General features: G+C 40.8%; 1 protein-coding gene across 4 annotated transcripts in view; it reads right to left on the reverse strand.

Annotated features, from left to right (window-relative positions):
* Positions 1–327: 327 nt before the first annotated feature.
* LOC135552774 (arf-GAP domain and FG repeat-containing protein 1-like) overlaps positions 328–15789 on the reverse strand; it is a 41667-nt gene continuing 26205 nt past the window's right edge. For 3 of the 4 annotated variants that reach the window (XM_064984600.1, XM_064984599.1, XM_064984597.1), the window contains 7 exons: positions 13247–13436; positions 12829–12908; positions 3862–3963; positions 2691–2738; positions 1662–1814; positions 1460–1554; positions 328–1357 (listed from right to left, as the gene is read on the reverse strand). In XM_064984600.1, the coding sequence (XP_064840672.1) occupies positions 1298–1357; positions 1460–1554; positions 1662–1814; positions 2691–2738; positions 3862–3963; positions 12829–12908; positions 13247–13436 (728 nt within the window). In that variant the 3' untranslated portion in view covers positions 328–1297. The remainder of the gene's footprint in view (positions 1358–1459; positions 1555–1661; positions 1815–2690; positions 2739–3861; positions 3964–12828; positions 12909–13246; positions 13437–15789) is intronic. The other variant, XM_064984598.1, reaches the window with a different exon arrangement.

Genomic DNA, 15789 nt, shown 5'->3' on the forward strand with positions numbered 1-15789 from the left:
TTCTGTGGGCACGGAATGGGAGAAAACGTTTTGAAACGGGGAGTTTCTACCTGAGTGTGTCCAAAAAGAAAGCACATTTTTGTTTTCGTTGGCACCATTTTTTGGTATATTGTGCCCTACTGAATTAAAGACCCTGATGACAGTCAGGTCTGATTGTTTGATATTCTTTACAGTCTATACTCCTGAGCAAGAGTAACAGCTCCACAGTATTCAGACTGCAACATCTTCATCGTGATAGAAATCTTTTTATATACAGTATATCAAAAATATTTCAATATATGAAAATGGAGATGTACAGTGCAGCAATACAAAGACATGGTTTGGTCATTCTTTTTAGTTAAAATTCATTTTAATATATATACACATTAACTTAAATGTCTTTAACACCCAACATCAGTGGTATTCAGTCTATATTGTGGTAAACCACTTGGACAGCAGGACAGGTGAGAGCACAGGTGAGAAACCATCCCTTCCAGGTGGAGTCTCTGCCCTCGAGGCAAATCACAGAAGAGGAGAGAGACTCCTCCCCCTCTTCTGTAACAAATTATGAAACGCATGTTCACCTCTTATTCTCTGTAAAAATAGTCCTACCGATACCACGCTGTACAAACCGCTTTTGGTTCTTCTTTACAAATACAGTAACTCACAGTAGTCCTATAAGATTTTCCAAGTAACAGTTCTGCCTTAAACTCGTGTTAAAGATACAAATACTGATATGCACAGAGCTAATTTCCTCTAAGAAAAAAATATTTACAGAATTGCAGCATAATGAATGGGAATATTTTGCAATAACTTAGTATCAGCCAGTTTGAATATACATTTGGCTCAGCTGAGGCCGGGCCAGATCACAGGTTAGATGGAGGATGAGAGGAAACTCCGCCCCTTTAACACATTTACATGCGAGTCATTTAGCAGACCCTCTTATCCAGAGCAATTTACAGGAGGAGCTATTAGGGTTAAGTGCCTTGCTCAAGGGCACAGACATATTTTTAACCTAGTCAGTTCAGTGATTCAAACCAGCGACCTTTCAGTTACTGGCCCAAAGCTCTTAACAACTAGGCTTCCTGCCACCCCTAACACCACCCCCCCTCTACACACCTTTACCTTGTTTTGTTTTTTGTTGCCATGGACGGTGTCAGTTACGTCACTTAATACAAAATACCAGTTTTAGAAACATTGGGTTTGTCTTTTTTTTTTTTTTTTCACAAAGTGTCTTGTGAAACAAAACAGTGCAAGAGGTGAGAGCGGTGCACGCCAGTTGACAACACTCTAGTGGTGGAGTTCAGGTGGAGCAGCGCTATAAGAAAGGATTCGTTGAAGAGCTTCCTGAGGGATAGTGTCCTGAAGGGGCACCCGCCTGGAAGGACGACAAAGACAGAGAGAGTGTTAGTGAAACTAACACAAGTTTTATCAAATGGAGACTGTGGACATTTGGCTTTCAACCAATGGTCCCACTCACCAAGAAGGGGTTACTAGAGACGCCGGGTGCAGCCATCGCCTGCCCAAAGGGGGTCGCCACAGCCTTGGCCTGTCCATAGGCTGAAAACCCCCCTCCTGGTGGACCAGAGAAAGAAGTGAATACTAAAGGTTTAAATGAAAAGGGGTACACTACACAAATTCATGCAAAGCACACATACACCCATGCAAACACCCACACACACCGTTGGGTTGCTGGGGATAGGCCGGAGGCTGGGGGAAGGGGCCCTGGCCTGGGAAGGGCTGTTGGAAGGTCCCACTGAAGCTGGTGGGGAGGTTGTAGGTAGCAGCGTTCCTGAATCCGGCTGGCATGCTCATGGACCCTGTGCCAAACGTGGCTGCAAGATAGGCGGGAGAGGAGAGGACACTCAATCTACAAAATATCACATCAGTTACACAGAGCTCACGCTACACGATCACTGCTAAGTGCTAACGCAGACCACAAAACATCTGAGGCACCCACCTAGTCTAACTATAATCACACCTGACGCCAGGTTAACATTTGCACACAACCTGAACGAAAAACACCTTTACTGAGCAGTGTACAATTAAACACAATTAAACACAGAAACAAACATGGCAACAGCAGAAGAACTACTTTGTGACGAGAACGAGTCTCAGAGACTAGCTCTATCCATAACATAACCAGCATTAAAGTACACAGCATCTAGCACACAGTTACAGTACTACAGCACTCAGGGTATAAGCAATCTTAGCAAAGGCAGTGTACAGAATCCAGGAGGGTGAAAATCTATAAAAAGCTTACAGTCAAGATGGTTGTGCAGTTCAAGGATACTCTTAAATGATTATCTGGCAGTTTGATGTCCTTTCAACACCAGTTTATAACCTCCGAGCTCAGCTGGAGGACATACACACCACCAACAGCTATAGGCTGAAAATCTACGACTGTTAGTTAGGCTATTTCTCTTGGCCAGCAGGGGGAAAGAAGGGGTAATCGGCGATGTCACATCACTACAGTCTGGGAGCGTTAGTGGGGGCGGGGGGGGGAATTGGTGAGGGCATCAGGACCCCCACACTCACATATACAGTAGAAGTAGCACTGGGGTCAGAGGTCAGGGGACACAACACATGCAGTCGGCGAGACAGTCACAGGATGCTCAGGGGAGCTCTAGGAAGCACTGCCACAGCCAAAACACAGGGAGGCAGAAGGAAGGGAGAAAAGGAGTGAGCTGGAAGAGGAGGAGGGAACCTACCAAAGTGGGCTGGAGGGTAACCCTGCCCATGCAGAGCCCCCAACAGGCCTGTCGAGCATCACAAGAGCAATCAGACAGAACCATCATAATTTGCACGTAGACATACATACGCACACACCTTCACGCTTATAACAGAAACACTCAGTCACCAACTGTTACTACTTCGACTATATCCTCATTTAGCTACAGACTATTCGTGAATAATGCTGCTGTCTTGTAGCAGCCAAGCCCCAGGCAAAATACTTACTTTAAGATGAACACAATTAGATGAAGTGAAGGCATCTGGTTCATAACCTCATTATGCCCTCTAATGACCATGACCACTGTGACCATGAGTCCTCTTGCAGGGTTTCAGGTGGTCAATCATCCTCCGTAAAAAGTCATCTAAGAATATGGACTTGTGAGATTTCGGTTGACTGCTAGGCTATTCTTTGAATTTTGCTACAAAGAAAATAGTTTACATGATCGCCTGCCTCAGTTAATTTGCGATATTTTAGCATGACTTTGGAATATAGCTGCCATCTGTGAAACATATTTTTCTTCCGCACTACCTCAAAATGGCCGCTAACCACGACAGCTAGATTGGCTTTAGTCATAGAGATGTACTTCAGAGCTCATCAACCATCTTTGCAATGGGCCTGCACATGACAGGTTTTGGGTTAAGTGCACCCTCTAACTCAGTGGCCGAGTCCGAATACCTGTACTTGCGCTCTAAATAGTATGTTGATTGGGTATGCGCAAAATTGAACGTTTTAGAGTATGTGATATTTCTAAAACGTAGAAAGCTTAAAATGCCATGATGTCATACTCATTTAGGCTTTTCATCAAGTACGAATTCGCTGCATGCTACTGAGGAAGATAATAGTCTTTTCAGACTCCCACATGTATTTGACAACAGCTGATAATCAGATGATCTGACGTGATGTACGAATGGCGGGGAACAACCCAATTGCACATTACATGACACCTAAGTACGCGTGTGCCTAGTATGCTGATATCTGTTGCTTAGTGCATACATTTTTACTAAACAATTTGTTCTAAACAGTATGTAGTAGGGATAGTACATAGTATAGAATTTTAGTAAGTAGTAGGCAAGAATGATTTCGGGTAAAGCCTATGGCTTTAGTTTCAAGTACATTGGGTATGCAAAACATCCGTGGCGTGTCCCCACCTGCTGCTGCCATAGCCGCTGCTCTCCCGTTGCTCTGGAAGGGGTTGGTGGTGGCTATCGCCGGGGCTACCGCTGCAGCAGCAAAGGGGTTTGTTGACGGACCTGGCAGAAGGAAAGAGGAGACATAGCTACTCAGAGATGAACTGATAAGTGTCTACTTCAGCTCTGTAAAAATGTACGGTCCAATTCCAATCTACCCCCTTCTCCCCAAAGTGTGGAATCGGTCTGTGATGGAAAATGTCTTGTGTGTATATGATCGTATGTTTAGCACAAGGCTGCTTTTGTAATAACCTGAAGTGATACAACGTCTCAGTTTCAAGGTCAAAAGCCTTGTGTTGTATACATCAGTCACATACAGGAACCAACCATGCTTATGACTTGTTTGTGTAGCAGTATAAAAGGACTGAAAGGGAACCTCCCCTTCAGAGTTTTCATCAAGCTTGGATTGAGTTTGTGAACCTCTCCAGTCGTGATAATAAAGATTGATTAATTTCCTCAGTGGTGAATTTCCATGAAAATTCTGGCGCCACGAAACAGGATGTTTGATCTTCTCGATGTGATGCATCAGTGAGGGTCTGCGAGGGAACACCGGTGGCACATTCTTTGAACGGCGTAAAGGGATATTCCTGTCTCACTAAAAGAGGACGGGGACCCACCCGGACCAGACCTCCACTGTGGGACGAGTCCGGGAGGAAACAACATCCGTGAAACCTAGGACAACTCAACGGATTTCAATAAGTACATTTAAATGAAGTAATACATTTGTTTAAGAAGGGATCCGAGTTCTAAGAGAGAACTAGGAAAAGGTTCAGTGAACCTCGTTTATAACGTTATATTGGCATTCTGTGTGAATACCTAAGGAAGTTCTGTGTGAACTGCACGAATGTTCTGTGTGAACTTCGTTTCAATATGTAAACAACAAGAAGCGGGAAATAGCGTCTCGAGTCTGTGTGCGTGTGTCTGAATGAATACCTAATTAGGTTCTGTGAATTGAACATTATATAGGGATTCTGTGTGGATGCCTAAGCAAGTTCTGTGTGAACTGCACAAAGTTGTGTGTGGACTTGGATTGATATCATTATATATGGATTCTGTCCACCACCACCGGTCATCTGATCTAGAGGTGCAGAGGCATTGACAGGAGAACCATTGAAAAGTTTGAGAAGGAAGCAGCTGAGATGGGTAAGGGCTCATTGATGCCCCCGGACACTGAGATTCAAGAACATGATCACCGGTACTCCTCAGGCTGACTTTGCCGTGCTGATCGTTGCTGGTGGTATGGATGTGAATACCACCAGCAATAAGAAAGTTGTGTGTGAACTGAAAGAAGTTGTGTGTGGACCTTGATTGATAATGTTATATAGGGATTCTGAGTGAATACCTAAGCAAGTTCTGTGTGATGTGTGAATGAAGAAAATGAGAAAATAGTGAAGTGTGGTGTGTGAAGATATGAAAGGGGAGATTACTATTACCAAATATGTTTTTTTGTGTGTTTTTTTAGAGGTGGATCAGCTTAATATTGCAGAAAGAATGTTGCTTCCATCAATGTAATTGTCTTCATTTCAAATCCCCCATATCTTTTTTTGGTAAATATATATATCCATATACATACACGTATGCATACATATACATACCTATGTAGATATACATACTTTAAGAATATACCTTTATTATTCCCCGCAAACCCTACCACCCTTTCTCCAAAGTAAACTAATAAACAATAATAAACAATAACATTTAGGCTTCAACCTTCAGTTTATACATCTTATACACATTTTACAGACACAATCTATTTTACAATAGTTATATTTTCTTTGTTTTTAGTCTATTTGCAACTGTGTTATTTCACATAATTTCTGAACCTATATACATTTTACAGACCCCACCCTTCAGCTCCATTCAACCCCTCCCATCCATCTCTTAACACCATCCATTTTGGAATTCTATTTGCCATATATATTTTTCAACTGTGCTGTGATGCTTCACAAAAATACTGAACCTTTCTATTCTCATAGCCTCTATAGATTTTAAATTAAAAATAAACATTCTTGCGAAAATAATTATGATATTGCTAATCGATTGAGTATTAGTATTAGTATTTCTATCTGCAGCGTTAGTTCTACGCAAATGTTGCAATTCCTCAACCATTCCTGGACCTGTGACCAAAAACGAGCTACATATGGACATTACCAAAATAAATGATCTAATGTCTCTGCCTCCTCACATCAAAATCTGCAGAGCTGGGAAGATTGTACCCCCATATATATACCATTATATTGGTTGCAAGAATTTTGTATAGTAATTTAAATTGAAAATTGCAAAGTTTTGAATACGTCGTTGTGTTGCTTATCAATTCATAAACCATGTGCCATGGAATGGGTACATCGAACATCTCTTCCCAACCATTTTGCAATTTATATGGCACAGCTGTCAGTTTTTTGGTATATGTTTATATTTATGACACTTTTCTTTAACCATTTATATTCTTTAATGCAGGGCCGACATACAAGTTCCTTGTTTTTTTCCCCTTCTACTTGCCTCCTCCATTTTTGTGGTAATGCTGCAATTAGTTGGTTGTAGTATTGGGTAGAGCAGGCATTTCCATACGTCTGTGTTAGCTGCATGTGTGACATAACTTCACCAGTCCTATTTATGATAACATTCACAAAAATTATACATTTAAAAAAAAACATATTTGAAAAATACGTTTTTTTTTTTAATCAATTAGTATATTTGAGTTTAACCACAATATTTGTTGTATTATTTGTTCTGTCTTTTCAAGTGGATTAAACTGAAATTGCAATCAACTTGTTAAGGCTTGCTTAAAAAAATAACGATATTTTGGAGATTATTTCCTTTCAAACAACCGAAAGTGAGCAGGTGTAATCTGAATAAAGGGGAAAAGGCCATTCTTGAACATAGGATGAGACATTCCTATCAATTTACTAGAGAACCAGTTTGGATATAAGTATAACTTTTGTATGACTGATGCCTTTAGTGAGAGGTCTAATATTAATATTTAATCATTTCTGCCCTCCGAATTAATATTAGTTTTACAAATAGGCCCATTTAACTTTGTCTGGCTTGCCATTCCAAATCAAATTTAATATTTTTTGTTCATATAATTTAAAAAGCATGTCACTAGGTGTAGGCAAAACCATAAGCAAATAGGTAAACTGTGATATGACGAAAGAGTTAATCCGGGTTATTTTTCCACAAATAGACCGGTATTTTCCTTTCCATGGTAGCAAGATCTTATCTATTTTTCTATAAACATTTATTGGAGTGAGATAATTTCTTTCTTTTGGGGTTTGTATACAGAGTATGTCCACATCTTCGTCAGACCACTTAACTGGTAAACTACACGGTACTGTAAAATTTGCATTTTTTTGTGATCCAATACGCAATATAGTACACTTATCATAATTTGGTTTTAATCCAGAGAGGATAGCAAAAGTATCTAGATCCTATATGAGGCAGTGGAGAGATTCTAATTGTGGTTTTAAAGAAAACATGAATCATCAGCGTACAATGACACCTTAGGTTTTAAACTACGGATTTCTAATCCCTTAATATTATTGTTTGATCTAATTTTAACAGCTAACATGTTGATGGCAATAACAAATAGATATGCCGATAGTGGACAACCTTGTTTTACTCCTCTAGATAGTTTAAAACTTTGAGATGTAGCCATTATTTACTATTTCTCAGCTAGGGTTACTATACATAACTTTAACCCATTTTATAAGAGATTACCCAAAGTGTAAATATTTTAGGCATTTATATATAAACTCAGGTCGTACTTTCTCAAAAGCCTTCTCAAAATCAGATATGAAAACCAGGCCTGGTGTCCCCGATACTGCAAAGTATTCTATTGTTTCCAGTACTTGTCTTAAATTATCTCCAATGTATCGTCCATGTAAAAAACCTGTCTGATTAGGATGAATAATAGCTGACAATACTTTTTAAAATTCTATGCGTCAAGCATTTTGCTATGATTTTTGCATCACAACACTGAAGTGTAAGAGGCCTCCAATTATTTAAATGGACTGAATCTTTATATATACACCACTTGGGTCCTGTTTCAGTAATAATGATATAAGACGTTCTTGTTGCGTATCCGATAATCTACTATTTATATATAGGAGTGGTTAAAACATGCTAATAATGGTCCTTTGAGTATATCCCAAAAAGTTTTGTATACTTCCACTGGTATACCCTCCAACCCCGGAGTTTTCCCAGCCTTAAAGGCTTTAATTGCATCAAGAAGTTCCTCCTCTTTAATTTGGCCTTCACAGTCTTTATGTACAGATATTAATTTTATATTATTATTAGGACAAAAATCCATACATTTAGCTTTGGTTAGTGGAGATGGAGGAGACTGAAATTAAAACATTCTTAAAGTACTTTACTTCCGCTTTCAAAATATAATTTGGGGAATCGTGCGTGACTCCATCATTTGTAACAAGTTTCAATAAAACATTATTGGTAGCATCTCCATATTGAAGATAGAAAAATAACTTGGTGCATTTTCCCCCATATTCCATCCAGTTTGCTTTATTTTTATAATAAATTACACTGGATATACACTTGAATAAGTTCTTCCATTTCTTTTTCCTCCAACTTATTCTGTGCCTCGATGGTACAGTTTTTATTGCTATCTAACTGTACTGTTAGTCCTTAAATTTCCTTTGTTAATATGGACTCAATGATCTAAATTGCTTTTGTTTTATAGATGAGTACTGCATTGCATGGCCTCTAAAGGTACACTTAAGTGTCCCATACAGTAAGGGGATCTGCTGTTATCAAGTTATGTCTGAAAAAGTCAGTTATAAATTCTTCTGTCTTAGTTCTAAACAATTTATCATCTTGTAGGCTTTGATTAAATTTCCAATATCCCCACCCACGTGGAATTCTGTAAGAGTAATATATATATACCAATTATGTGATGATCCGACCGCTTTCTGTCCCCTATCAACACTTTTTAAACTTTTGGTGCCAGAGAGAATGGCATAAGAAAGTATTCAAGATGACTAGCCTGATTAAGCCTCCACCATGTACAGCTCACTAGGTCATGATATTTAAGCCTCCATATATCCACTAATTCCAATATATCATTGACATTCCTGATTTCCTTCAGTGTCTGAGGGTGATAGTTTGTAGTGTGATTTCCTTTCCGGTCCATGGTAGTATTTAAGACTATTAAAATCTCCCACCATAATAGTAGAGTCTAGTGTTGCTTGTAGAGTTGACAAATTATTATATATATTTTCAAAGAAGCTTGGATCATCATTATTTGGACTGTATAGGTTAATAAGCCATATCTGGTTACTGTCCAATAACATATTTAAAATAATCCATCTACCTTGATGATCTGTTTCAACAATTGGCACATTTGGATCAAAATTACTGTTAATTAAAACCCCTTTTGAATGTCTTTGCCTGTGGGAGAAATATATTTCGACCCCCAGTCCCTTTCCCACAAAACTTCATCTAAAATTGTTGAATGAGTTTCCTGTAAACAATAGATATTATATTCCTTCTCTTTTGACCAGGTAAATACTGATAGTCTTTTCTTATTATCTGCTAAGCCATTACAATTGTAACTGGCTATACTTATTTAACCACTTACCATAATGAGACAACTTTCAATTCTATGTATCAAAATATATGTTTGTAAACGTACCATTAAAAAGTAACATGATAATTGAGTGTCTATATAGCTGTACCATAATATTTGTATTGCTACTAAGTAAACCTCCAATTGGTCCACACTATTCCACCCGCTAAAAGCCCTTATCCCGAGTTGGGTTGTCATCCCATTATATATAAATAATTGAGTCTGAAGTACAGGGAAAGAAAAGGAAAAGAACAGACTCACTTAATGGTATCGAATGACCTCTGTCCTGACTTTCTGGTGAGGCCTGATCACCCTCGCAAGAAAGGCTAGATACATTGGGTGAGATTTAAGTATAATATGTAAATGCTGGTAAATATGAAGAAATGCATTGCATTTTTCTCACCAGATAGGGTGTGCTGTATGTTTGGGATTTCTCCCTAAAGGTTAGTCCTCTAACTCCCTGACCGTGTAATTCTGCTGTGAGGTTCCCAATATATTAGGGGAGAATAAGCCAATTTGCAAAATGGCTTCAATAGTGTGTGGTTATTCTCTTTGACATTTGTCTTAGAAATGTGTATTAAGAATATTGGGAATGTAATAATTTGTCGTACAGTGAATAGTTGTCTGGATTTCCTGAATCAGTAATGCCCTAAACTGTTGTTCTGGTCTGCCCTCCGGTGACCATAGATGGTATCTAGATGCATGGAAGGGACAATTTGACCGAGAACAGTGAGCCTCAACCCCTCTAACCAGCTGAAGTAATGGCGACAATGCTGTTCACTATGGCCCTGTCCATCTACCTGAGACCCGAGTCTGAGCCAGCAACATGTGTACAGATTCCAGTCAAGCTATCAACTGCCTTTTCTCTCAGGAGTGCAGCATGAGTCCGGAGACCGTCCACGTGGAGTGAACACGGAGAGAGATCACGTCCAAACTTCTCTCATGCTGCTGGTGCACTAGTCGGAAAATGGACAAGACAGAATGGACCATAAAGGATGGTGGTGGCGGCTCAGGTGAGAGATTGGTCTGCTTGGGAAAATGAGATTATTCCCCAGATATTGAAATTAGGACATTATCAAGGGCCATCCACTTTGACAGGTATGAGTTAAATGTGTAACATTGGGAGGATGAACTGTAGAGCTGTCTGAAGAAGAAAATTAAGAAACGCCAGAAGAATGAGTACCGGGAGGGAGGGGGGTGGTCAACCGTTCCCGTAGTTGATTTAAGGTTGCCCAAAATTGTTCATTTGGGGTATCAGGTTTATTGTGAGGGGTCTGCACACTGAAATGTATAGTAATTTAGTCAAATAAATGCATTGAGATACCGATGCCACTCGCGACAGTGTAAGACAGGGACAAATGGGGGCTGTGATGAGAAAAGTTAAAGCTATAAATGTATGAATATAATGTATGTTATCGTTATACATACATATATATACATATATCACCGTCTGTAAATGTACATTCTGCCAGTGTCTGTGCTAAATTGGGGGTCTTAAATTCGAGTGAGACTCAACATGAAGAACGGGCTGGATAATTGATCAATAGTTCTAATTATAATTTGGAAAGGAGAGAGAGAGAGCTGCCCCTAAACTGTGAGGAGAGCACAAAGTGAGGAGAGGGTGCACTGCTCATCCTGCAGATGGTTTCTTGAAACTAATTCAATATTTGTAAGAATCCAGTGAGTCCAGGGAGTGTTTCTCTCAGAGAAACCTTATCTTTTTGTGTCCTCCGAGAGGGAGGTTATCAGAAACCCACTAGATTGTAGCTTGGTCTAAACATAATTGGGACATTGATTGTAGGGGCTTTGTGGTCCATACCCCAATCTCATTGTCATTAAGGGTGGTGTGAAATGATTAAACATGTATTCTCTCTCCCTGTTCAAGTCAATATTTATTCTGGGCAGAGTGGAATATGTGACTGATGATTGTTCCAGATGAGGGACTGTTGGAAACTGACTAATTGACTTGAGCAAGTTCTAGTAGGTTTATAACTATATAAGTGGCCTAGCAGTAGTGATTCATCGTTATAGGTTAGATGGAATGATCTATGTGCAAATGTATGTGTGGCCGGAGGCAAAGTACAAAAGGGGGCCTGTCTCAGACAGAATGTTTCCATAAGGGTGAGATAGGAGTCACATGATAGATCTAATGTGAACTATTTCCCTATAACACCATCTTATAGCTTCACTGTTTTATTTCATTATATTCCCTCAATATGTTTTTCCTCATTATATTCACTTATGAACATATTCGTCTCAGAAATAGCTCTCTGTGTATGAGAAGGATAATTATCCAGTGGACTGCGGCAGGCTGCCGGAATGTGCACCTCCTGATCTCAAGGCTTCTCCTGACTGATTAGAAGACCGGGAGATGTGTGGAGGAGTACAAAGGTTCTGGAATTGGGCTGGGACGATAACACCACCTGCCTAGCCATGGAGATTTATTGTACATCCTAGACTCAGGATGGGGGAGGGCTTGTTTTGGAAAACAATTCTACTAGTTGACTGCACTTTGCCCGAAAAAAGCGGCGAAGTGAGGGTGATATAGAGTGGGAACACCTCTCGTAAAACCTGCAGCCTGACGAGGAAGTCTGAGTAAAAGCATGAGCAGGTGATTTTAGAGCTTTCATTTTAGTGGACCCCAGCAAAACAGAGTCCCAAAGGTATAATAGAGTGGGAATTGTCATGTAATCAAACTTTGGTTTTTGCCATATATGATTATGCCTAGCTTAAAGCATTACTAATACTTGTCATATTTTGTGTTTCCTTTTTCTTTTCAAGTATTTTGCTGTCTTAGGAACCCGAAGGAAGAAGAGAAAGTCAAAAGCTCCAGCTGAAATGTCATTATCAGAAACCGCTAGAAGCTACTCTGGCAATGAAGATAGCGAGTGGGAGGTGACAGCTTGGCTGTCAACTATGTTTGGATCATAGTCTGTGAACCTTGCAAAATGGGCTATATTGGGACTATTTGTCCTTGCGTGCGTGTGATAACATTGGAGAACTTCCATAAATTAAATTGTGTAATGAAGCATGTGTCTAACTGTATGAAGCGAAGGTCTTAAGGTAAACCTTTCTACTGCAATGGTTTTACAAGTGTAAGCAATAAAGATTGCTTCATTTACTTTGACTTGGAGTCCTTAGTGGTGAATTTCCATGATAGTTCACTCCCCCACAGATCGAAAAGTAATGGACGCAAGATAGTGAGTTAAATATGAATAAAACTCCCTATAGTCCACGCTTACATCTATCCAATATTTTTAAACCCAAGGGGTGAGTGAACTAGTGTAGTGCACACTGAAGCGGAAAGGGTAGGGATGAAAAAAAACACATGGAGTGATGTAACTCACCTCCAAAACCCTGGGGCATGCTGGACATACATTGTTGTGCTTGGGCTGACGAGACTCCTGTCACAGTGCCAAACATCCCCCTGGGACAAAACACAACACTGGCGTTAGAGTGACCCCATGGACTCACCGTGACAGAGGCTGCGTCCCAAATTACAGCCTATTACCTACATGATCAATTGCAGTGATGCTAAAAGCAGCGCACTTTTAGAGAATATGGTGCGATTTGGGATCCAACTAGAGAGAGAGGTGAGAGGGCTGAGTATCATTTTTAAAAATAGATCTACTTGTTGGTACCAAGAAGTTTGCCTTATATAATAACAAAGATGTGAATGTAAGAAAGACAGACAGAAGGAACTCAAGGCATAGAGTAGACGGTAATGGAAAGAGGTTGACTTCATCTGATGGTGTGTTCTCGTACCCTTGAGAAGTGCTGATGGTGTTGTAGACGCTGGTGGCGGGGGCTGACGAGCCGAACACGTTGTCCAGCTCGGCCAGCGCGGCGTAGCGGTCTGCCGCCGACGTACCAGTCAGCTGACTTTGGGGGTGACGCAGTCCTGCCGACGCCACCGGGGGGAGAGAGCCTGGAACCCCGCTAGGGACACTACCTCCTGAAAAAAACATACAGGCTGGTTCACAACACAGGAGCGAGGGAGGGTACTTATCAGTAACTCCATTCGTCTCCCACCCACGACAGCGAGAGCAACACATCATGCCAACACAAAGGAGACCTGCTCCACACTCAAGCAACGTCACCATCTTCACAACAAGCTGTGATCTAGTTATTGTAGCTGTTATTTGTATGAACGAACGTATGTGATCTAGAAGTCAGAAATGGAATGCTGGAAGCGACTGGACCATAGTCCTCAAGGTGCAGGTCGGAATAGATATCAAAGCTCTAAGGTACCCCAGTGCTAAGAAAGGTTTTTCCACACAGAGGAAACCATGTGTGAGGATTCCCACTCTCCCTTAGCCTGACTCTATACCTTTGGGATTCTGTTCTGCTGGGGTCCACTAAAATGAAGGCTCTAAAAACACCTACTCATGCTTTTACTCAGACTTCCTATTCAGGCTGCAGGTTTTACGAGAGGTGTTCCCACGCATATCACCCTCACTTCACCTCTGTTTTCGGGCAAAATGTAGTCAACTAGTAGAATTATTGTTTTCAAAAACAAGATACCCCAGTGCTAAGAAAAGTTTTTTCACACAGAGGTAACCATAGCAATTCAGGTGACAGGTGAGCTGACATTAGGACCAGACAGTGAGATGGTATGACTGAACAGATGGGGCGCAAAAGTGTTGGAATCCCAGAAAGCCCAATTCTATCAGCGGGTTTTTATGAGCACCTGGGGCAGTATGTATGTATCAAGTGTCTCAAGAGTAGGAGTTGCGATTTAAAATCAGTTTTGCCTTTTACAACACAAGGAATGGGATTAAATGGAGAGGGGAGACCTGATCCTCGATCAGCACTCCTGTTCCGAAATGCTTGATACATACGGTCGCAGATTTACATGGTTATGTCTTAAGCTTGCAAAGGTTTCTCTTGCATGTCTCGAAATAATGTCAAATGACTACTGGTTTTCTCAGGTTGACATTTAGGGAGCTACCATACAGTGCATTCAGAAAGTATTCAGACCCTTTGACAATTTTCCACAATTTGTTTTGTTACAGCCTTAAATTGTTCCCCCCCTCAATCGATACACAATACCCCATAATGACAAAACAAAAATCTGAAATATCACATAAGTATTCAGACCCTTTACTAAGTACTTTGTTCAAGCACCTTTAACAGCAATTAAAGCGAGTCTTCTTGGGTATGAAGCTCCAAAGCTTGGCACTCCTGTATTTGGGGAGTTTCTCCCATTCTTCTCTGTAGATCCTCTCAAGCTCTGTCAGGTTGGATGGGTAGAGTCGCTGCACAGCTATTTTCAGGTCTCTCCAGAGATGTGCAATCGGGTTCAAGTCCGGGCTCTGGCTGGGCCACTCAAGGACATTGAGACTTGTCCCGAAGAAGGTTTTCGTAAAGGATCTCTCTGTACTTTGCTCTGTTCATCTTTGCCTCGACCCGGACCACTCTACCAGTCCCTGCCGCTGAAAAACATCCCCTAAAACTGTTGCCACCACCATGCTTCACCGTCGGGATGATATTGGCCAAGGTGATGAGCCGGGTCTGCATTCCTCCAGATGTAACGCTTGGTATTCAGGCCAAAGAGTTCAAATCGTGGTTTCATCAGACCAGATAATCTTGTTTCTCATGGTCTGAGAGTCCTTTAAGTAACTTTTGGCAAATTCCAAATCGGGCTGCAATGTGTTTGTTTTTTTACTGAAGACTGGCTTCCGTCTTGCCACTCTATCATAAAGGCCCGATTGGTGGAGCGCTGCAGAGATGGTTGTCTTTCTGAAAGTATTTCACATCTCCACAGAGGAACTCTGAAGCGCTGTCGGTGACCATTGGGTTCTTGGTCACCTCCCTGAAGAAGGCCCTTCTCCCCCGAATGCTCAGTTTGGCCGGGAGGCCAGCTCTAGGAAAAGTCTTGGTGATTCTAAACTTCTTCCCTTTAAGAATGAGGACCTTTAAAGCTGCAGAAATGTTTTGGTACCCTTCCCCAGTTGTGTCTCAACACAATGCTGTCTCGGAGCTCTACGGACAAGTCCTTCGACCTCATGGCTTGGTTCATGCACTGTCAGATGTGGGACTTTATATAGACAGGTGTGTGCCTTTCCATATCATGTCCAATCAATTGAATTTACAACAGGTGCACTCCAATCAAGTTGTAGAAACATCTCAAGGATGATCATTGGAAACAGGATGCACCTGAACTCAACTTCGAATCTCATAGCAAAGGGTCTGAATACTTACGTAAATAAACAAGGTATCTATTCTTTATTTAACACATTTTCAAACATTTCTAATGACCTGTTTTCGCTTTGTGGGGTATTATGTGTAGATTGATGAGGCAAATG

Source organism: Oncorhynchus masou, chromosome 13, assembly GCF_036934945.1.
Source record: "Oncorhynchus masou masou isolate Uvic2021 chromosome 13, UVic_Omas_1.1, whole genome shotgun sequence".
NCBI lineage: Eukaryota > Metazoa > Chordata > Actinopteri > Salmoniformes > Salmonidae > Oncorhynchus > Oncorhynchus masou.